Below are 24132 nucleotides of genomic sequence, written 5' to 3'. Positions count from 1 at the left end.
TGCTCTTTCTAGTCCTCACCATGGCATCTCATCAGGCCTCGAAGTTAGGGGGTAGAGTCAGGAGGCGGGTGCAGAGTCCTTGCTGTCAGCAGCCCTAGACCTGGGGGCAGGGGAGATGCCCCCCTCCGCTCCAGAGCTCGGGGGCCCAGGCACAGGGAGGTGAGGACGCGGCCTGGGGACATGCCGGCGAGCTGTAGCACTGGCTGTGAGTGCAGGTCCTCGTCGCTGCCGCCTCCCCTCTGCCTGCTCCAAGGGTTCTGATTTCCCAGTGACTCTAGTCGGGTGGTTCGGGATTTTCCAACACCGGGGTGTCGAGTCAAGCATTTGAACACTGCCTTCTTGTCTCAGGTGCAGAAGTGTGGCATGGCCTCAGAAACTCAAGCCGACTTAGTTCTGTCTAGATTACAGATAGCATGAGTAGGTATCTAAGATGTCATTTTAAGATGAGACCAGTTTTACGTATATAGCTTGCAAAGAGACTTACTGGTCTAAATTGGTAATAACAACAGAGATAGTAGCAGTAGGCACTGCTCTTATACTTCCCTATGGCAAGTATTGTTCTAAGCATTTTATAGGTGTTTTTAAAAATTCTTGCCCACCGAATACAAAAGACGCTGATGCTGGGAAAGATTGAGAGTGGGCGGAGAGCGGGCGGCAGAGGATGCAATGGCCCGACAGTGTCGCCGAGTCGATGGGCGTGAGTGTGAGAAAGCTCTGGGAGATGGTCAAGGACAGGGACGCCTTCAGTCCGTGGAGTTGCAAAGAGTCGGATTCGACTGAGCAGCTGAACAACAGCAGCTCGTTTAGTCCTTACGACAGTCCTGGGGAGGAGGCACTGTTAGTATTCCCGCTTTGCTGATGAGGAAGCTAAAGCACAGAGGGGCTGGGTAACCTGCCCGGGACCCACGGAGCACAGGGTCTGAACCCCAGGCCAGCTGGCTCCTGAGTCCTCACCCGTCGCCACTTTGTGAGCCTTGCTTCCCAGATGGCCTGATCAGTTACAGCCAATGGAGGGCACCTGTCTTCACGGGGAGCCCCTGTGCTAGTTGACAGAGCCTTGCAATATCAGAGCCTCTGAGACAAACTAAGGGGCTTGTTTAAAATTGTTACCTGTTTTTACGGTGCTTAGTGAGGACAGTGAGCCAGATAAGGAACCACGAGTGAGACGTCGGGGCTTTAAGAATGCGGCTTGATCACGTTGGAAGGAAGAAAACAGCTTGGGAAGATTTCTTAAAGATGCTGGTTCTGCTGTGCCCGTCCCAGCTCTCGGCCCTGCGGGTTTCCCGCGGCCCAGCGAGCTCCACCTCTGGGGAGGTTTTGGCAGAGCCGCTAGTGCTGGGCAAGCACGTGGGCTCTGAGCCCCCACTGTGAGCTGAGCAGAGCTGCGGTTTCCTTGCGATTCCACACTCCTTCCCATGCACGGGACGGGCAGGGCCTGTGCTTGTGAAAAGGGTTAGGCAACGGTAGCCGTGACCTGTGCCAGTCAGAAAGTGGGCATCCCACCCACGAGCCGTGTAGGGGGACCCGGGTGGCTTCTCACCTGCACACATGTGCCTTGTGCCCAGGGCTCTGAGCGGGGCCGCCAGGCCACTGTCGTAGCGCAGGGCCCAAAACATCAGATGCTCCTAAGTATTGGCTGCTGTTCTTAATAATTAAATGTTCCGTCATGATGGCTTGACATTGGTAAGAGGATGTCACAGTTGGTTGGGGCAGAGCCTATAAGGAGCTACGGTGGGCCTTAAATCGTTGGCCGTGGTCACTGTAGGGACAGCTGAGACCAGCCTGTGGAAGCTGCTCCGCGTCTGTCTGGTCCACCTGGCTTTTCTAAATGCGTCCTTGCTGATCCTTACAGAAATGACTCAGCTGCTGGGTTGCTTAAAGGCTTAGTGTCTTAAAGTTGTGATGAGGATTTTGGAACAATGTAGGCTACATTGAAAACTTTAAACAAGAAAACACTTTTGAGTCTGTACATCCTTGTTATATTCTTCTGGTTAAACTTGAAAGTTGAGATGTGTTAAATTAAGTACAGTTTTCTTATGAGGCTTTGTCCTTGAAATAGACATCAAATCTTGGTCTACAAAAGGCAGTGTGGAGTTCCCTGGCGTCCAGTGCTTAGGACGTGGCACTTTCACTGCCCGGGTTCAGCCCCTGGTTGGGGAGCTGCGGTGCCACAAGCCACATGGCACAGCTGGTAAAAGAAATGGCGATGACATTGGATGGTTGAAATGTTCCCACTGTTCTGCCGAATTGCACTCTTACGTTGCAGGAAGCGTGCCTGCCGCAATAATTCCACACGGTTGCTCTGCGACACACCAGATGCCCCCGCGGGACTGTCGTGTGTGTATGGAACATCCTTTGCTCATGAACTTCTTTTCCTCCCGACGTGTAGGTTAATGTCATTCCATGGGATGTCTGTATAGCCCCCCTCCTGATGTGTGGGGGCCGTATCTAGTCAGCTCCGTGTGGGTCTAGCTTATTTCCGGTCCCTAGCTGCCATGGAATCTGAGGAATCACTTTCTGCACGCCTTAGGGCAGCGCTCGCGGAGTTGGCAGTGGGAGCCTCCGCTGTCTGCTCTGTCTCCTCTCTGGCCGCCAGTGCGGGTTTCCCCTCACCAGGCGCTTCTCCGGTCCTCTGTGCATCACTGCTTGGGTGTCCTGCAGTTCCGGTCAGTGCAGCCCCACACCCGAGGGGGCCAGTCTCAGGAAGCCTGACTGCCCACCCCCACTTCAGACGCACATCCGGAGCCCAGAGGCCGTCATGCTCTGCCTGGCCCGCCCCACAGCAGAGCCCAGGACTCCCTCATCCAGTCCAGCCCCTTCCAGAGCTGCTCACAGGACCCGGGGCAACAGTTCACTCACCGGATGACCTGCCTCCCATAAAGGGTGCAGGTCAGGACCAGCCAGCTGGGAGAGACCCCCAGGCCAGGTCTGGGGAGGGGGCGCTCAACTTCCCCACCGTCGGCGGGGGTCCCACCCTCCTGGGGTGCCCCACCCCCCAGAGCCTCCACCTGGCCACTGGAAGCCCTCAGGATGCCTTCAGGAGGCAGTTTGTGTGGAGGAGGCTCCGCCCTACAGGCGTGCTGGATGAAATGATTGGCCTCTGGTGATGAGCTCAGCTCCAGCCCCTCTCCCCTCCCCACAGGTCACGAGGGTGGGGCTGACAGTTCAGCCCCTAATCACAGGGTTGGTTCCCCTGGTGATCCTTGGGGAGTCTACAAAAGTCACCCCATTCAGTGTGGAGAAAAGCAAACCCTCCTACACTGTTGATGGGAAGGCAAATTGGTACAGCCACTGTGAACAGTGTGGAGGCTCCTTAAAAAACACACAAAAGCTGGAGTTACCATATGACCCAGAAACCCCACTCCTGGGCGTGTATCTGGGCATCTAACCAGAAGATTCCGGCTGGAAAAGTGGCATGCACCCCGGTGTTCATGGCAGCACTGTTGACAGTAGCCAAAGCGTGGAAACAGCCCAGACGTCCGTCAGCACGGGCGTGGGTGAAGAAGGCGCGGTGCCCACGCGGTGGAGAGCCGAAGCGAGGCGACCGCAGCCGTGTCCAGCTCTGTGGCCCCATGGACTGTAGCCCCCGCCAGGATCCTCTGTCCTGGGATTCTCCAGGCAAGAATACTGGAGTGGGCTACCATGCCCTCCTCTAGGAGGTCTTCCCAACCCAGGGGTCAAAGCCGGCTCTCCTGCACTGCATGCAGATTCTTTATCATCTGAGCCACCAGGGAGGCCCCGATGGAATGTTCAGTCCAGCTGCTCAGTCGTGTCCAACTCCGCGACCCCATGAACCGCAGCGCACCAGGCCTCCCCGTCCGTCACCAGCTCCCGGAGTTCACTCAGACTCTCGTCCATTGAGTCAGCGATGCCATCCAGCCATCTCATCCTGGGTCATCCCCTTCTCCTCCTGCCCCCAATCCCTCCCAGCATCAGAGTCTTTTCCAACGAGTGAACTGTTTGCATGAGGTGGCCAAAGTACTGGAATATTACTCAACCATAAAAAATGAAATAATGCCATTCGCAGCAACATGGTTGGACCTAGAGATTTCCATACTAAGTGAAGCGAGTCCGAGAAAGATACGATGCCACTTACAGGTGGATACCAAAGAGGAGTACACATTAACTTATTTACGAAACAAACCTGTTCAGGCACAGAAAAGAAACATGGTTACCAAAAGGGAAGGGCGGGGGGGCAAAATAGGAGCATGGGGTTAACAGACGCAGACTACTGTAGACAGAATAGAAACAGCAAGGGTTTACTGTACACCACAGGGAGTATATTCAGTTTCTTTTGACAAGTTACTGATGCAGTGGAAAAGACAGACTGGAAAAAAAGTGTAAATACATACATATACACCCGTGTATGAATAACCAGATCACTTTGCTGTACTCGTGAAATGAACACAGTTTTGTAAATCGGCTTCACTGAAATTAAAAGTCACTTCATTCACATAAGCCCAGGTGTGGTTGAAAGGGGCTTGTTATGAATATCAAAAGACACTCTTATCACTTAGGAAATTCCGAGGGTCTTTCTTTAGAGCTCTGTGCCAGAAATGGAGGAAGACCATATGTGTATTTCTTATTGTAAGTCACAATGTCTTACATTCCTAGAAATGAAAATGGTTCAAAGAGGATGCATACTGCAAACTCTTTCCAGAAAGACCATATCAGCAGCGTGTCTGAGATGTGTGCGCTTGGCTAACCCTGGAATAGCAGCAGCGTGTCTGAGATGTGTGCGCTTGGCTAACTCTGGAATAGCAGCAGCGTGTCTGAGATGTGTGCACTTGGCTAACCCTGGATTTTGCCAGTCTTCAAGTTAATGACAACCTGATGGGCAAAAGGTGTTTTTTCTTGCAGTTTTAGTAACTAGTGGGAGAGCTTTAAAAAGAATTTTTCCATCCAGTTCAGTCGCTCAGTCATGTCCGATTCTTTGCAACGCTATGGACGGCAGCACGCCAGGCTTCCCTGTCCATCACCGACTCCCGGAGCTTGCTCAAACTCATGTCCATCAGGTCAGTGATGCCCTCCAGCCATCTCACCCTCTGTCGTCCCCGTCTCCTCCCGCCAGCATCAGGGTCTTTTCCAGTGAGTCCGTTCCTCACGTCAGGTGGCCAAAGGATCGGAAGCTCAGCGTCAGCGTCAGTCCGCTGTTTACATTTCTCCTTCTATGGCTATTACAGATGCCTAGCCGCCATTTGCTAGCTCTCATCCTGACTCTTTCATACAGTTATCCAGTGCTAAGTGCTTATCTTTTCGTCATAAATATTTTCCCTGCTTTTTTTTTTCCTTGTTCACATTGTTTTCTGCTATATGGAAATTAAAATTTTGAAGTAAAGTTTATAATAACCCATAAACTTTTTGATATCGTACATAGGACTTCCCTACTCTAAGAGCTTTTAAAGTACTTACCGAGTTTTGCCCAACTCCTTTCATTGAGCGGTACCTCGCATACCACGTGTCAGGCTGCACCCCACAGGCCTACAAGGCCTGTAACTGCCCCGTCACAAGACCAAAGGAGGAGGCTGGTGGCGGCAGCAGAGACCTCAGTGGTTTGTTGGATCAGAGCTCTTACCTCGGAAGCAAGGTCCTAGAGTGACTTCAGGCTGCGAGTGGAGGGTGGGGGTGCGTGTCAGCTACAGGGGGTGTGGATCAGTTACAGGCTGGCCCCGGGGTAGGGCCCGGTATCGGTGGCGGGGGGTAGATGTCAGTGGTGGGGGATGTCAGGCTGGCTGGGTGTCAGGAAAACAGCACGAAGGAGCCCTCTGGGTGGAAGTTTGGGGGGCTCAGGAGCTGGGGCTGGCAGGCAGCCGTGCGGGCAGGTACTGATCAGGCTCTGTGAGGAAGAGGGAAGGGGTGTAGGTGAGAAGGCTGCAGGTGAGGCAAGGACTGGGCCAGCAAGAGAGCAAGAGAATGGCCATCTTGCGGGGGGGACCTGACCACACACCATAAAACTCACTCCCACAGTGTACAGTCCATTGGTGGTTCATGTTCAAAACCAAAATTCAAGTAAATCCAGGGATCTGAAGGCTTGACTAGGTGGTTTATGATTCGGGCAGCATCTCGTCCTGTGGCTAGAGGGAGCATCCAGGGGTTGTAGAAGAAGGAAGGTGCTCGTTTATAGGGAGGGGGCAGGACAAGGGGGCTATCAGCCAAAGAGGAGGAGGGAGCGTTTTTAAGCCAAGGCATCTTGGGGGAAGGCAACTGGCAGGGTGCCATTGTGCAGGCTGCCCCTCCCTCTCTGGGCAGAGGGGGCCCACACAACAGGCCACCTGGTGAGGACCGGAAGGCCCCCGACAGTGGGCCGAGGTTACATTTCTGGTGGGGGCCCAGACTGCCGCTAGGCCAGGGAACACGGGCTTTAGCCCGGTGACCCAGGTGGCTAACCTTGAGTATATCCTCAGGGTTGGGCAAACACCACCATCTACATCAATCCCAGAACACTTCCGTTTCCTCAAACCAGCCTACTTTTTTGAAAGTTAATTTATTTTTGCTGCAACAGGTCGCGCTCTGGTTGCGGCAAGCGGCGGCTACCCTTCCCTGCGGTGTGCGTGTGTCTCTAATTGCAGAGCATGGGCTTCAGAGGTTGCAGCTCCGGGCCCTAGGGCCCAGGCTCAGGCATTGATGAGCACAGGCTTAGCTGCCCCAAGCCATGTGGGATCTTCCTGGCCCAGGGATGGAACCCGTGGCCCCTGCATTGGCAGGCAGATTCTTAGCCACTGTACCACCAGGGAAGCCCAAACATGCCACTTGGAAGGCTTCCTTTGTGGAAATCAGTCATCCTTTTCCCAGTTTCTTCTGAGGAAAGGAATGCAGTCGTGGTTGTCACTTGCCACACAGCTGCTCAGAGCAAGGAGTGTGGCTTCCCGCAAGGCGGCCGGGGCCCTGGCCCCTCGCGGTTCAGGGGCAAACAAAAGCCGTGTGGTGTGGGGCCCTGGGAAGGTGACTGACTGCAAAGAAGCGGGCCCACCCGGAGAAGCTCTGTGGATGTGAAGGGGAGTTGCCCCTAGGACTCCGAGCCACTTCCAAGCGTGAACTTACCCTCCGGAGGGACAGTTGCAGGGACTGGGCAGCCGCCGGGGGCACACCTGGCTGCCTGCCCTCCGGGGCTCCCAAGGGCAGGGCCGCCCCGCGGGCATTCAGGTCACCACCGTCAGTCTGCTCGGAGCCCCGAACGCAGCTCCCGCCCATCAGCTTTGCTTCCCTACGAGGCTGCTGTGGGTCGTGGCAAATTGTACGGCGAACAGTGTGTGACCTTCGTGTCTTCTCCATAAACCCAGTGTCCTTAAGGATCGGGCTGAGTCTAAACTCTGTAACCCAGAGCTCTCACTAGTATTTCTCACACTGTTTTGAAGAATATGCGCCTCTTCATGTACCAAACACTAACCGTGTGTTTTGAGTTACGGATACTTACTCGCCCTCTTCACTTCTTGGGCCCTGATCAGTGACTCATTCCCCTCTGTCTCCCACAGGACACGGTGACATCCCTACATACCCCTGGCTTATAGCGTGGACAATGTATTCTTTTAGACATTAGCACTCTTGTTGGCAAAGAAAATTCTTGTTCACAAGACATCCCAGAGACAGTGGATCAAATCTGTAGGTCAGTTAACACTGTTGTTTCAATGCTAGTTTTCTGGTTTTGACAGTTTTACTAAGGCGTGTTAACATGCAGGGAAGCTGGGCGAAGGCTCCCTGGGAACTGTTAAAACTCTGTGCACCTAGGTTATGGAATTCACTACTAAAATGAGAATAAGCCAAATACCCAGCTGCCTGGACAGGTAAGACGAAACTTAGGGAGTATCTATGGATTTAGGCAGCCTCACAAGTGAGTCCTCCACCAAACTCGCGTTTCTTTGGGCCGCCACTCTTTCTTGATCAGTGAACAGTTTTCAAAGGAGACCCAGAGAGACTGCGATGTAATCGTATAGCCTCTGCGTGGTGCCTGTGGTTTTTGCCCTGCGCACGTCTGCCCGGAGAAGCGGCTGCCCCACTGTGGCGTTTTCCTGTCCGGTAAGTGTGGCCTCTGCAGCCTTTGCCGGGCGTCATGTTCCAGAGCTTTTCAGTAAGGAAGTTCCCTGATCTGCCATCAACAGTCCCGGCCGAGTGAGACACGCCCCGGGGCCCTCACGGGGTTCTCACTTGCCACTTCCCACGGCAGCCCAGGCTCTTGCGGAGCCGCTGCTTATGTCCTTTCCTGGAAGGATCTGCACAACTCACGGAGCCAGGGACAGTGTGAGAGGCGGGCTGCGGAAGCGGGCAGGGTCACCAGGTGTGGGCAGCATGCCCAGGACGCGGTCACGCCGGCCCTGAGTGGCCCCCCGTGCTCGCCGAGCACCTGGGGCCCCCTGGCTGCCCCCCTGCAGGCTCTGGGCATGGGGCTGGCATCAGGTCGGCCAGGTTTTCGTCCTCAGCAGGCTGTGCTCTGCTGGAGGGGCCACCGGCGGGAAGCAGGAGGGGGCGTGTCTGGGAGCCAGCCTTCCCCAGCTCTCATGACAGTGTTGTTGTTGCTGTTCAGCCGCTCAGCCGTGTCTCACTCTCTGCGACCCCAGGGACTGCAGCACGCCAGGCCTCCCTGTCCTTCACCATGTCCCAGAGCTTGCTCACACTCATGTCCATCGAGTCAGTGATGCCATCCAACCATCTCTTCCTCTGTCGTCCCCTTCTCCTCCTGCCTCCAATCTTTCCCAGCATCAGGTCTTTGCAGATGAGTCAGTTCTTCTCATCAGGTGGCCAAAGCATTGGAGTTCCAGCTGCAGCACCAGTCCTTCCAATGAATGTTCAGGTCTGATTTCCTTTAGGATGGACTGGTTGGATCTCCTTGCAGTCCAAGGGGCTCTCAAGAGTCTTCTCCAGCATGACAGTTCAAAAGCATCAATTCTTCGGTGCTCAGCCTTCTTAATGGTCCAACAAGTGTCTGCTCACCATTTAAATCATCTCCACGTCAGGCTCCAGATTCTTTCATGGGACTCTCCATCATTGCAAAGTGAACATACCCCAGGATATGTGGATGTACTCATTAAGGGACATACGTGCATCAGCTCAGTCGCTCAGTCGTGTCCGACTCTTCGCAACCCCATGAATCGCAGCACGCCAGGCCTCCCTGTCCATCACCAGATCCCAGAGTTCACTCAGACTCACGTCCATCGAGTCCGTGATGCCATCCAGGCATGTCATCCTGGGTCGCCCCCTTCTCCTGCTGCCCCCAATCTCTCCCAGCATCAGAGTCTTTTCCAATGAGTCAACACTTCGTATGAGGTGGCCAAAGTACTGGAGCTTCAGCTTTAGCATCATTCCTTCCAAAGAAATCCCAGGGCTGATCTCCTTCAGAAAGGACTGGTTGGATCTCCTTGCAGTCCAAGGGACTCTCAAGAGTCTTCTCCAACACCGCAGTTCAAAAGCATCAATTCCTCAGTGCTCAGCCTTCTTCACAGTCCAACTCTCACATCCATACATGACCACAGGAAAAACCATAGCCTTGACTAGATGGACCTTAGTCGGCAAAGTAATGTCTCTGCTTTTGAATATGCTATCTAGGTTTGTCATAACTTTTCTTCCAAGAAGCAAGCGTCTTTTAATTTCATGGCTGCAATCACCATCTGCGGTGATTTTGGAGCCCCCCAAAAATAAAGTCTGACACTGTTTCCACTGTTTCCCCATCTATTTCCCATGAAGTGATGGGACCGGATGCCATGATCTTCGTTTTCTGAATGTTGAGCTTTAAGCCAACTTTTTCACTTTCCTCTTTCACTCTCATCAAGAGGCTTTTTAGTTCCTCTTCACTTTCTGCCATAAGGGTGGTGTCATCTGCACATCTGAGGTTATTGATATTTCTCCTGGCAATGTTGACTCCACCTTGTGTTTCCTCCAGCCCAGCGTTTCTCATGATGTACTCTGCATAGAAGTTAAATAAGCAGGATGACAATATACAGCCTTGATGTACTCCTTTTCCTATTTGGAACCAGTCTGTTGTTCCATGTGTGCATGGGCTTTATGTAAAGAAAGCGCCCCAGATGGGATGAGAAATGAACAGGAACAGGCGTGGTGGGGCTCCTTCCCAGGCGACGCTGGGGCCGTTGTGCACCTTGACAGGCGTGCGGCTGGCCCTGGCCGCCTGTCTGTCCCTGCCTCCCGGCCTGGCTGTTAGTTGTGGCTGCACTGACCTGCCAGGAGCACCTGGGTGGCCGCAAAGCCTGCCTGCAGGACCTGCCTGTGGCCCAGGGGTAGGAACCCGCCTTCCAATGCAGGGGATGTGGGTTTGACCCCCGGTCTGGGAACTAAGATCCCACACACTCCGGGCACCACGATGAAGATCCTGCAAGCCACAACTAAGACCCAAATAAAGAAAGATTTTTTTTTTTTTTTTTAGTTAAAAGGAAAAGTCTACCTGCTCTTCCTCAGCACGGGGGAGGGTTCGCTGGAGACCCCAGGCAGAGCGGCCAAGAGCCAGGAGCCACTGAGGGCAGCTCCTCGGCCCTCTCCCACTGCTGACGGGCGGGCAAGTTCAGGACAGGCTGCCTTGTCTGTCCCTAACATCTGGGGCCTCTTCTGTCCCAGCAGCTGGGGCCTCTTCTGTCCCAGCAGCTGGGGCACCTCGCCAGGACCCTATGGTCAGTGCTTGTGAATGACCAGGCTCCAGGAAGAGTCATGGATTTCTTTACATGTGAGCCGTGAACATGTGACTCTGAGTTATTAACACGTGATGTGCTGTTTTAGACAGCATATTAGAAAGCAGAGACGTTACTTTACTGACAGAGGCCCGTCTAGTCAAGGCTATGGTTTTCCAGTAGTCGTGTATGGATGTGTATGGACCATAAAGAAAGCTGAGTGCCGAAGAACTGATGCTTTTGAACTGTGGTGTTGAGAAGACTCTTGATAGTCCCTTGAAAAGCAAGGAGATCAAACTAGTGAATCCCAAAGGAAATCAGTCCTGAACGTTCATTGAAAGGACTGATGCTGCAGCTGAAGCTTCCAATACTTTGGCTACTTGATGGGAAGAACTGCCTCACTGGAAAAGACCCTGATTGAAAAGACCCTGGGAAAGATTGAAGGCGGAAGGAGAAGGGGACGACAGAGGATGAGATGGTGGGATGGCATCACTGACTTGATGGACATGAGTTTGAGCAAACTCTGGGAGTTGGTGATGGACAGGGAAGCCTGGCGTGCTGCAGTCCAGGGGGTCACAACGAGTCAGACACCACTGAGTGGCTGAACTGATGTTGAAACCAGTGAATATCTTATTTTTATATCTTGGGTTTATGTATTCAAAGTGCTGGAGTCAACAGTAACTTATCCCATAGAGATAAAGCAACAACTACAAGCAAGCATTTGAGTGGCAGAGGGCCTTTGGACGCTCTAAGAGGTTTGGGTTCAGCCTGCAGTCGGACACGAGCTGCCGCTGTCGAGCAGGCCTGGGGAGATGCTGTGTTGTCGCCTTGCCGGCAGGCCCGCCAAACACCATCAGCACCGCTGTGGAGGGGCTGGGGAGGGAATCACTGTACTCTCACGAGCAGCCCAGCCCACCAACTAGAAGCCAAGCTAATCAGCAAACTGTAGAGCCTCCAAGATAGAAGTTTTTAATCTGTTTCTCACTTCAGCTGACTCAACTTATGAATTTGAAGTTTTCTTTTTATAAAGACTAGAATTGGATGGGTTTGTGAGCTTTTAAAATATTGTCAGCTTTCCTAACATACAACTACCAACAATAAAGTTAACACTCCCCCCCCGAATTATGCAATTTTTTCCCTGTGAATTCAACATTCAAGAATCCTCTTCTGATAGCAGCAGCGGCAGAGTGGACACGTGTGGAAAGGTGTGCTGTCCCCCAGGGAGAGCTCCTCCAGGGCTTGGAGGCACGCGTGGTGGAACACGTGTGAGCAGGATAGCAGGACCCTCTCCCGTGGCGCCAGCGCGGCGAGGCAGATGGGGCAGTCGGGGGCCTCCCGGCACAGGGCCTGCAACACAGGGGCGGGCGGTCACACGTGCGGGCCACGCCGCGGCGGGCAGTGCCCCGAGTTTAGTGAGAACCAGACACCCACAGACGAGGGTCTTCTAAATGTGAAGACATTTCACCCTGGGCTAAAATAATGCTGATTATGTCTGTGCTGTGCTACTCCTGCAAAAAATGGAAGGGACCGCAGCCCACCCGGGATAACTCACTTCAAAACACAGTTTATCAAATGCTGAACCTTTGTAACCAACTTTCTTTTAATTAAGCAGTCTCTGACACTATGTAGCTGCTAAACTTCTTTATGCATTTTACTATTTTTGTGATTTTTTAACACCACCCTTATGGCAGAAAGTGAAGAGGAACTAAAAAGCCTCTTGATGAGAGTGAAAGAGGAAAGTGAAAAAGTTGGCTTAAAGCTCAACATTCAGAAAACGAAGATCATGGTATCTGGTCCCATCACTTCATGGGAAATAGATGGGGAAACAGTGGAAACAGTGTCAGACTTTATTTTTGGGGGGCTCCAAAATCACTGCAGATAGTGATTGCAGCCATGAAATTAAAAGACGCTTCCTCCTTGGAAGAAAAGTTATTACCAACCTAGATAGTATATTCAAAAGCAGAGACAGTACTTTGCTGACTTAGGTCCGTCTAGTCAAGGCTATGGTTTTTCCTGTGGTCATGTATGGATGTGAGAGTTGGACTGTGAAGAAGGCTGAGCGCCGAAGAATTGATGCTTTTGAACTGTGGTGTTGGAGAAGACTCTTGAGAGTCCCTTGGACTGCAAGGAGATCCAACCAGTCCGTTCTGAAGGAGATCAGCCCTGGGATTTCTTTGGAAGGAATGATGCTAAAGCTGAAACTCCAGTACTTTGGCCACCTCATGAGAAGAGTTGACTCATTGAAAAAGACTGATGCTGGGAGGGATTGGGGGCAGGAAGAGAAGGGGACGACCCAGGATGAGATGGCTGGATGGCATCACCGACTCGATGGACATGAGTTTGAGTGAACTCTGGGATCTGGTGATGGACAGGGAGGCCTGGTGTGCTGCGATTCATGGGGTCGCGAAGAGTCGGACATGACTGAGCGACTGAGCTGAACTGAACTGAAGTAAGTGTTTCCCCTGCCGGGTTTGGAGTCCCTCTCCTCAGATGCAAGGGGTGCGCAGGCTGAGACTGGCGGGAAGCTCAGGGTGGGGGCACGTGGGGAGGCCTTTGACCTTGGTGCTTTCCCTGCTCACTAGACGCCTTCATCAAAGCGGAATTCCACACCCAAGGCCCTTAACCTCACCCCAGAGTGGGTGACGAGGGTCCCAGGGCCCTCTGGTGGCAGACACACATCCCAGGCCCTTCTACGCGGTGTGTGGCCCTCCGCCCCAGGCAGGCTGGCCGCACCTACCTGGGTCTGGATCTGCCCAGCTCACCCCCTCCCCTCCCTGCCCGCTGCAGGGCCGGCCTGGCGCGCCTACCTGGGTCTGGATCTCGCCCCACTCCTCTTCCGAGAGCTCGCGGCCACAGCGCCCCTCCAGCTGCTGCAGGACGCTGCGGTTGATGGCCAGGCAGTGGTCCACCTCAGAGAAGAGCGCGTCGATGTCCGTGCAGAAGGAGCAGAGCAGGCGCTGGCTGATCTCTGTGAACTGAGCACCCGCGCCCACCGTGAGCCACACTGGGCAGTGCCCCGGGGTCCCCAGCACCCTCCCCCAGCTGCCCTCACACTCGCCAGCCCAGAGGGCGTGGGCGGAGATTTCAGGAAGGGGCACCTGCTGGCGAGACTTGCTTGGTGGCAGGGAGCACGCTGGTGAGTTGAGATGAGGAGGGACCAGAGCCGGGTACAGTGGGTCACACGCTTATTTTGTGCTCACAGCGCCCCCGGAGCCCGCCCCTGGGCAGTGCCACCCCCCGGGCCCACGCCAGGCTGTCGTGAGTGATGCCTAGCATGGCACGTCCCCTGGCTCCGCAGCATCGTCCCTTGCAGCTGCAGGTCAGGAACCGTCCTTTCAGTGTGAACATTTCCAAAAAGGGAATCCAAGAGAAAGACCATCTCCTCCCTTTGAGTTGGTTACTCATCCTGCCTTCCTCATCAAGCTCTGAAATCCTCATTTTGAACCCACCCCTGTTGCCTAAAGAGCTAAAAAAAATAAGCTGAGGTAATCAGTTTATGGATGATCGTGTGTCTCCATGCTACAGAACGCATTTTTAGGACTTACCTACCCATCGCGATTTCACTGTCAGCCTAAATATGAAGGCGGCTTATCACAGCTTATCGCAAACTTTGGTTTTGCTTTGAAGGCACAGCCCTCAAATACAGTCTCTAACGTTCCCCCAGGCTCAGGCCTCTTTATAAAGGTCTGCATTTGGTACAGAGATATCTAGAAAAGCACTCTGCTCTCAGGACAAACGAGGTAACGGGAATCGTGGTCGTCCGCTGAGGGCGACAGCTCTGAGCAAACCTGGGTTGCCGAGATGAGCACACGCGTTTGCTGGGCGCACTTGGCCACGTGTGGTTTGTAAAATGCTACGGGCAGAGGTCGCGTGGGAGGCGCGTGGACTAGGGCGTGCCGCCCCTTAGCCCGCGCCTTTCGCGCCACTGGGGGCTAACGGTGGCTCACTGCAAAGCACAAGCTATGTCCTCCTTCCTCGGGACTCAGTTTGGCCTCATGGTCCTTCAGGTGTGTGATGCGTGGAACACATTCTCCACGGGCCCAGAGGACGTCCCAGCGTCAAGTATTCCGGTCTACAGGACACCGCATGTGTGCAGCGTGTCCGTGCCGGTCACCTCCATCAGAAGGTGCCTTCGTGGCCCCAGGGGCCCCTTCTAGCTCCCTTCCGTCCCGCAAGAAGCCTTGAGCCTGGGCAGGATGGGGGCAGGGCTGTGGGGACTGACCCTCCCCGGCCTTGGTCCCTGGGGCTTACAGGGCAGGTGCCGACTGTCAGGGGAAGGCCGCCTGTGAAGCGGCCGGCAGCCCACGGCTTGAATCCAGGCGCCTACGTCTTGGCCTTTCAAATACCTGATAATCTCTATTATTAAAAGTAGAAGAGGTCCCTATACTTTATAAAAGGAAGAATTCCTTGGAAATGCATATACAGGTGCCTTCCAATCAATGTCTTATAAGTCAGGTTTTCTCTGAGTTGGCTTTTCATGCAGCATGAGAGATTCCCCGTATAGAGCTGAGAGGTAAGATCGTTTCTTTCTCCAGAGGTAGCCCCTGCCAGTGCAGACCTTACACAGTCTCTGGGATGCCGAGGTTGGCTCTCACATTAGTTCTCAGCAGAAGTGCTGCCTGCTGGGACGGCAGTGCCGGGGTGTCCCACCGCTGGGGTGGGGGGGCCGCAGTCTTCTTCCAGGCGAGGCCACTGCACCAGAGCATCCGCCTCGCTGGGGAGCTGCTAGCAGTGCCGATTCCGGGCCGCCCCAGTCCTCCTGGGTCAGCGCTGTGGGCGGAGGCAGCCATCCGTGTTCTAACAGCCCCTGGGGCAAGGGGACTGACGCTCACTGGCGACGGGAACTGCTCTCGTAGAAGCTGCCCGATTAAGGGTTAGGAGTCACAGTTGTTTAACACCAATCTAGTCGTCACTCCCTGAGATGTGGGGCTTCCGTCATTGCTCAGCTGGTAAAGAATCCACCTTCAATGCAGGAGACCCCAGTTCAATTCCTGGGTCAGGAAGATCTGCTGGAGAAGGGAAAGGCTACCCACTCCCGTAGTCTGGCCTGGAGAATCCCATGGACTGTATAGTCCACGGGGTCGCAGAGTCAGACACGACTGAGCGGCTTTCACCTCCCTTCCCTTCCCTGAGACGGGACCACCCAGCTTCAAGTGTGCGGTGCCCTCCCGAGCTTCCCAGGGTCACTTCAGGGAGTGGCAGGGGAAGTGTGGAGGCCACGGGCGCTTCTATTTTCTTATATATGTGTGTGTATTGTCACGTGTGCGTGCCGAGACATGTGTGTTCCTCTTCCTGTGCACATGCCCAGGGCGATGGCAAGAATCCACTCCTGTCCTCGTGTTGCGTGAGCTCTCACGGCTGGAGATGCACGGAGCTGGTGTGCCCGGAGCGGCTGTGCGCGCTGGTCCCAGTGGCCCCGTGAGGACGCCCGTGGCGCCCCCCGCCTGCCCCCAGCCCTGCAGCGGCACCGCCTCGTCCTCTCTGCCAGCTTGGGCGGGGCTGTCTCCCCGTGTGCCCCCGTCTGTGTGTCTGTGAGCCGCTCTGTGCACGGGCCCGCGAGGCGCCGGGGAAGCACTGGCTAAAGAACATGGCCGTGGCGGTTTTGCAGATGCAGCCAGGAGCTCTGGGGCGGCTGAAGTCGCTGCCACCCCTTCACCTCTCCAGGGTTTTCTCCAGGACACAACTGGTGGAAATCCATGTTTTCAACAAAGCCCTGACTGATTGTGTCTCCCCTCGAGGAAGGCGGGACACACCCAGAGGTAGCCGTGGGCCTGGGGGAGGCACCTGGCCGGGGGCACTCCCTGTGTGCCGGGTCTGCGGCACAGCCCCCCAGCTGGAACCCGGTCCTGGGTGCGGAGGGCAGGGTCAGTGTGCATGGGGGTGCACAGTTCACCTGACGTCGCTCTCACACTTGTTAACGGGCACCTTCCTCAGCCTGAATGGGAAGCGTTTCACGAATGAGAAAAACAGCCATCCCTTTATCTGCAGGGGTTGTCGGAGACTTGAAATGCAGATTAACACAGAGAGCTGGTGAGAGGCTGCGGCCAGCACAGGGGCCCCGCCTGGCACCTGTGACTCCCGGAGGGTAGGGTGCGGGGAGGGGGGCTCACGAGGGACAGCACTCTGTGTAGTTATAGCTGGTTGGCATTGTTGGATGGCAGAAACCAACATGACATTGTAAAGCAGTTTTCCTCCAGTTAAAAAATAAATGTGACTAGAGCTAATCAGTGAATTTAACAAAGTTGCAGGATACAAAATCAATACACAGAAATCCCTTGCATTTCTATATACTAACAATGAAAAATCAGAAAGAGAAATTAAGGAATCAATCCCATTCACCACTGCAGCAAAAAGAATTAAGTATCTAGGAATAAGCTCACCTAAGGAGACAAAAGAACTCTACACAGAAGATTGTAAGACACTAACAAAAGAAGTCAAAGACAGCATAAACAGATGGAGAGATAGTCCATGTTCCTGGGTAGGAAAAATCAATGTTGTGAAAATGACTATACTACCAAGCTCAAGCCACAGATTCACTGCGATCCCTATCAAATCACCAATGGCATTGTTTTCACAGAGCTAGAACAAAGATTTTCACAATTTATATGGAAACACAAAAGACCCCGAATAGCCAAAGCAGTCTTGAGAAAGAAGAATGGAGCTGGAGGAATCAACCTTCCTGATTTCAGATTATATTACAGAGCTATAGTCATCAAGACAGTATGGTACTGGCACAAAGTCAGAAATATAGATCAATGAGCAAAACAGAAAGCCCAGAGATAAATCCATACACCTATGGGAACCTTATTTTTGACAAAGGAGGCAAGAATATACAATGGGGCAAAGACAGCCTCTTCAATAAATGGTGCTGGGAAAAGTAGACAGCTACATGTAAAAGAGTGAAATTAGAACACCTCCTAACACAAAGAAAACTCAAAATGGATTAAAGACGTAAATGTCAGACCAGAAACCATAAAACTCATAGAGGAAAACACAGGCAGAACAGTTGATGACATAAATCAAAGCAAGATCCTCCATGACCCACCTCCTAGGGTAATGGAAATAAAAACAGAAGTAAACAAGTGGAGATTCAACCAGTTCATCCCAAAGCAGATCAGTCCTGGGTGTCCATTGGAAGGACTGATGTCGAGGCTGAAACCTGATGCACAGAGCTGACTCATTTGAGAAGACCCTGATGCTGGGAAAGATTGAGGGCAGGAGGAGAAGGAAGGGGACGACAGAGGATGAGAGGGTTGGATGGCATCACTGACTCGATGGCATGGGTTTGAAGGACTCCAGCAGTTCGTGATGGACAGGGAGGCCTGGCGTGCTGCAGTTCATGGGGTCGCAAAGAGTCGGACACGACTGAGCGACTGGACTGAAACAAGCGGGACCTGATTAAACGTAAAAGCTTTTGCACAGCAAAGGAAACTATAAGCAAGGTGAAAAGACAGCCCTCAGAATGGGAGAAAATAACAGCAAATGAAACGACTGACAAAGGATGAATTTCCAAAATATACAAGCAGCTCATACAACTCAGCACCAGAAAAACAAACCACCCGATCAAAAAGTGGGAAAAAGACCTAAACAGACATTTCTCCAAACAAGATGTGCAGATGGCTAACAAACACATGCAAAGATGCCCACCATCGCTCATTATTAGAGAAATGCAAATCAAAACTACAGTGAGATATCACCTCACTGGTCAGAATGGCCATCATCAAAAAGTCTACAAACAATAAATGCTGGAGGGGGTGTGGAGAAGAGGGAACACTCTTGCACTGTTGGTGGGAATGTAAACTGATACAGCCACTATGGAAGATGGTATGGAGATTCCTTAAAAAACTAGGAATAAAACCACCATACGACCCAGCAATCCCACTCCTAGGCATATACCCTGAGGAAACCAAAATGGAAAGAGACACGTGTATCCCATTGTTCACTGCAGCACTATTTACAACAGCTAGAACACGGAAGCAACCTAGACGTCCAATCGACAGATGAAGGGATAAGAAAGCTGAGGCACACACACACAGTGGAGTATTACTCGGCCATCAAAAGGAACACATTTGAGTCAGCTCTGATGAGGTGGATGAACCTAGAACCTATTATTCACGGTGAAGTAAGTCAGAAAGAGAGACATATCCTATCCTAATGCACACATACAGAATCTAGAAAAAGGGCACTGAAGACTTTATCCGCAGGGCAGCGATGGAGAAACTGACATAGAGAATAGGCTTATGGACCTGGGGAGAGGGGACCAGAGGGTGAGATGCATGGGGACAGTGACATGGAAACTTACATTACCATATGTGACATAGATCGCCAACGGGAATTTGCTGTGTGGCTCAGGAAACTCAAACAGGGGCTCTGTATCAGCCTAGGGCGGTGGGATGGGGCAGGAGACTGGAGAGAGGTTCAAAAGGGAGGGGATGTATGTATACCTATGACTGATTCAAGCTAAGGTTTGACAGAAAACAGCAAAATTCAGTGAGGCAGTTATCCTCCAATAAAAAAAATTTTTTTTTAATTGAAAAAAGGCAGGTTCTTTAAGCTAAGCTAAAGCACTGTGCCCTCCCCCTGCCGGTTAGCTTTCGCAGGTGAGGGGTGAAAGCACAGAGGGTCCTGGCCCAGCGGGGAGAGGGACCACGTGGTTCCTTGACCAGCGGGGCGCCCGGCTCAGCAGGAAGGCGGGAGGGGCGGGCAGACGCCGCCGGCCGCCCCGCACTCCGCCTCTGACCCCGGCTCCCCTCCTCGGGCCTCTCGGCAGCCTCTCCTCGCCGCCTTCCTCTGCCCAGGCCGGCCCGGCTCCCTCCGCCCGCTGCCCGCCGCGCTTCTCCGGCCTGGCTAGCGCTCTGCCTGGCCGCCCAGAGGGCTCTCCTGGCTCCTTCCGCTGACACTTGCCACCGGCCGGGGCTCCTTCCTTCTTCCTGTGTGCATTTCTTATCTCCTGGCTCCTCCGCTTCATCTTGGGGAGGCCCTTGGCGTTCAACAAAGACGCCACCTTGAAATCTGCGACAGCTGAGGAGGCCCACACGCCCCCAGGGTACACCTCCTGCAGCAGCGCCCTGCCGGCTCCTCGTGGGGGCTGAGAAGAGGGCCCTGTCGGTGTGCGAGGATTCTGAACAAATTTCCAGTGCCGAGGTTCAGTAAAGCATCAGTATTTGGCCGGTAATACGGGCTCTTGCTTGTTGATAAACACGCGGAAAAGCCTTCCGTGTGCACTTTCGGCGCAGTTCTAGGAGTGAGCTGGCGTGACTTCACTCATGCGCTTCAAGTATTGAAAAGTTAGCAAGAATAACATCCTAAAAAAAGTTAAATTAGCAAATGGGTACTGACTATGCTGTGGCCGGGTCAGGGCCACGCCTGAAGTGTAGCTATTATTAAATATTTCTTACGGGTCAGATTCCTGCCTGAACAGCATCCTGCTCCTGTTAAGCTCCTCACTGTCACGTGGGTCAGAGGCCGTTAGTGGTTGGAAAGGCAAGAACACACACACCAAGACGATCGGCTTCTAGTTTTCAAGCTAGTGGTTAATATTAATTCTACAGAAGCATACAAAGTACATAAAATTTTCCATTAAAAATAAGTATCTTCTATTTCTCTTTCTAAGCCTAACATTTCATATTATTTGATAAATTAAGCAGTTACGGCTTCAGGTAACCAATATGTAGAGCAATCACTGGTCATTTACAAGCACATCCCGGGTAAAGAGTCAAGAAGACGGGCTCACAGAAGTGCCCAGGTGAACTCTGCCTGCCCAGGGGCCCCTCTGAGCATCCATCTTGATGTCAGCAATTGCTTACTAATGTGTTGACTTACGGCCGCCCTCAAAAGCAAAGTGAAACGCCTGGAATTTACAGCGTATCAATGAATCCGTTGATAAGCTTTTACTGGTTTAATGTCCTCCCATCTTGCTGCTTGGAGCCACTTCAAGTTAGCAACAGAATGTTTGCCATCTCTATGTGATAAAGGAAGTCAAAAGGGCTGAGCAAACGTGAAGACCATTATGCTGTTTGGTGAGATGGAATGAAAAAAAAAGTTAGAGCACCCTCCCGGGGGCGGGGCTGGGAGCGGCCGTCCCTAAAGTCAACCGCAGCATCTGACAGACCCCTCACCTCGCTTTCTAAACAATGGCCCGGACTTTTAGCTCGGGTGGAGATAATATAATGCATTTGAAAAGTTTTAATTGCCGCAATAAAAGGCCATACCTCAATTATATGACATATGCTAGCAGAACTCCCAGATAAGGATCAAAGGCACTCAAGGGCCGGCCACTGCATTCTGGGCGACACTTGGGCGTTCTGCACACACTGCGACAGGCGTGAGCACGGCGGCTCTCGTGACCTCCCTGGGCTGCTTTGATCTGGGTTCAGCCGTCGGCGCGGGAGCGCGCCCGGCCTGCAGTGTCGCTGCGACGAGGGCGCCGCGAACGCAGGGTCACTCCGCACGCTTCCCCGGGGCTCGGGCTCAGCAGGCGACCCCCTTCCGTCCTTAGCACAGCCCTGCCTGGTGTCTGAGAGACCTCCGGTGTGACGCAGCTTCACTCTGCCCTGTTGCGTCTTGTCAGGAATGTGCCAGGGGTATTCCAGGCAAGGCAGCTCTGCCAAGACAAAGCCTGGGCCTGGGGGAGCGTGACTGTCTGTAGAGAGATGACCTCTGCCTTCTGCTGGACTGCTGACACCCGGCAGACGCACAACGACTGAGGCGGGAGAAGACCTCATTAATTCCCCTTATTAATCGCCCTGAGACAGAAGGGCGAGCAGGCAAGGCCAGGGTTCTTCACAAGAAAGACGGATTGATTTATAAAAATAGAATGGCCGGAGCTAATCTAATCTCGAGTATTAAAGACATATACATCTTGGTGAGGTCTTGAAACTTTAAAGGAAAGAGCACTTCCTCATGTGTGGTGCCTAAAAATATCACAGTCTCACCCCCGCTTTGCCTTCCCTTTCTGTGGATTAGCCTTCCTTTCCCTGAAGGAAACCAGGCCAGTGGTCCCCAGGTATGGCGAGAAGTTTTCACCTATGGCCAGTCAAGGGGAAAAAAAAGGGAATTCAGTGGAGTGGAACTTTTAGAGCTGAACAATTCAGTGTCCAGGAATATCCTGTAGTGTGTGGTCAGGTACTTCCAGCTTTCCTGCTGTTGAAACAGCCCTTCAATCTTACGAGATGATTCTGAGGGCCTCCATGTGATGCTTGGGTTTAACTCTTACTTGGCCAAATGAACAGTTTTTGAAAGTTGGTAATGAATCTGCTGGAGGCGGGGTTTCTCTTTGATCACCGGCAGACTCTGGACGGCTGGGGACCCCTGGGGTACAGAGCTGCAGGGGCTGTGAGGAGAGGGGACCCCACTGCAGTGCCCCGATTTCACGGGCCCACAGAGGTGGCGGGGCCGACACACACCCATCCGTCGGCCTTGGGCGGTGAAGTGGGTCACGCGGTTTCTTTAGTCATTGGCAGTTTCAGTTTCTTAGACTAAATTAAGATGACTTTACATTGACTCTCGCCCGTGGTCAGTATGGAGATACAGCTGAGAAATGCAGCTTCTGGTTGCACAAGTCACCGCCAGTTTAAAGGACCCCGGTTCCACAGAGAAGGATAAACGCACTATATTCAATACCGTAGCTACTGCACATTTTGCTCTGTAAATGGTCCGATTTCTGAAATTCAGACTCTGGGTCCCTAACGGCGCATTGATCGACATTTCTGTGTGAGGAGGGTGGCGGGGTGAGCACGCGGGTATCAGAAGGCAGAGCCAAAGGCAGGCCCGTGCAGGCGCCTAGCGCTCCTGGAATGTCCCTGTCACAGGGCTGGTCTCCCGCCCACTGGGGCCTCGATGAACCCCTTGCTCGCCGCGGCTCTGGGCTTTATCTTTTACTGGATCTATCACTAGGGAACCTGCAGGCCCCAGTGCCTCTGAAGCTGGGCTCTGTTTGGGACACACGTCTGGTTCTGAAAAACTGTCAAGATAAAGACAGTGAGCATCCAGGACCAAGAGTTACTCTTATTTTAAATCTCTTAACCTGTGATTTCTAGATTTGAAAGGCTCATTATACTGACAAGCTCAAGTTAAAGTATTTTTATAGGCACTTAAAGGAAAACAATCAGTTCAAACTTACACGTTTGTTTTTTGATGAAAATGATAAAATTCTGTTTCCATCATTGCTGTTCAGCCGCTCAGTCGTGTCCAACTCTTTGCGACCGCAGGGGTTGCAGCACGCCAGGCCTCCCTGTCCTTCACCATCTCCTGGAGCTGGCTCAAACGCATGTCCATTGAGTCAGTGATGCCATCCAACCATCTCATCCTCTGTTGCCCCCTTCTCTTCCTGCCTTCAGTCTTTCCCAGCATCAGGGTCTTTCCCAGTGAGTCAGCTCTTCGCATCAGGTGGCCAAAGTATTGGAGCTTCAGCTTCAGCATCAGTCCTTCCAGTGAATATTCAGGGTTGAAATCCTTGCAGTCCAAGGTACTCTCAAGAGTTTCCACCATTAGAAAAATGCCATTGAATTATCTTTAATAAAATAGGGTATCATTTTGAACTGAGATGAAAGTCTTTTTCCTAAAGGCACCTCTGGACAATGACTTCTTTCTTTACTAACTCAGAGTTCACGGTTGTTTCGTGTCTAATATCTCTCTTATTAGGTTGTTACGGTATTGCACTGAGAAATACTTATTCTATTCACAGGATCACATCTTTTAAAAAGCACATGGAAATACCCAAAACCCCTGAATAACATGTGTATTTCAATCTATGTCTTAATAAAAGCCAGTGCTCTGCTGTTACTAAAAACTCAGGTAAAGACGATCATTTCACCCTGTTGACCATCGTCGTGTTGGTGCTTTTCTGCTGAGCAGCTCGGCTCGGTGGGGGCCGCTGACCCCTGGCTCCAGCGGCAACGTCAGGAGGGTCTTCTAAGCTCCCGGCGCACACGGGTCTCCACGCTATCCTGGGCCCTGGGCGGGCAAAGCTCAGGGGCCCGGTGCATCCTCTGTTGCCTCTTAGTAACTTTATATATTCTCTTGGAAAGTGTTCGTGTAATTAACACGGAACTCTTCTGAGGATAAGGTATGAGGCAATGTGTGCCTCTCTTCTTCACATGAGCGCCGGGATTAACCGTCCTTTTCAACAGGTCTTTCTCTTCACTCATCTGCTGTGTCTCCTTCCTGTAGGTTTAGGATCTCTGGACACTGAGGTGGGTGATTTTCTACTGGTTCATCACCCGTCCGTCTGTCGTTTCACAAGAATCTCAGTTACCAAAGTTTTATGTCTATTTTGATATTTAGCAAGGATGTGCTACCTCATTACAACCTTGTTGGGGCAGAACTGATGTACACCGTGGTGTAAGCTTCCTGTTCGATGTGATGACTGGATGCACTTAGATACTGGGGAGCAATCGCCACAGGAGGGGGCGTGCGCGCTAAGCCGACTCTTCGGGACCCCGTGGGCCACAGCGCACAGCCATGCCGGGCTCCTCTGTCCGCGGGGCGCTCCAGGCGGGAATACTGGAGTGTGCTGCTGTGCCCT

At 52.7% G+C, this 24132-nt stretch overlaps 1 protein-coding gene across 5 annotated transcripts in view; it reads right to left on the bottom strand.

Moving 5' to 3' along the window:
• Positions 1 to 11555: 11555 nt before the first annotated feature.
• The window catches only part of RNF32 (ring finger protein 32), a 35947-nt gene continuing 23370 nt past the window's right edge, over positions 11556 to 24132 (bottom strand). For all 5 annotated transcript variants that reach the window (XM_069587213.1, XM_069587212.1, XM_069587215.1 and 2 more), the window contains 2 exons: positions 13415 to 13582; positions 11556 to 11954 (listed from right to left, as the gene is read on the bottom strand). In XM_069587213.1, coding sequence (XP_069443314.1) covers positions 11754 to 11954; positions 13415 to 13582 — 369 coding nt within the window. In that variant the 3' untranslated portion in view covers positions 11556 to 11753. The remainder of the gene's footprint in view (positions 11955 to 13414; positions 13583 to 24132) is intronic.

This window comes from Ovis canadensis, chromosome 4 (genome assembly GCF_042477335.2).
Source record: "Ovis canadensis isolate MfBH-ARS-UI-01 breed Bighorn chromosome 4, ARS-UI_OviCan_v2, whole genome shotgun sequence".
NCBI lineage: Eukaryota > Metazoa > Chordata > Mammalia > Artiodactyla > Bovidae > Ovis > Ovis canadensis.
This window is presented reverse-complemented; position numbering and strand designations above follow the sequence as displayed.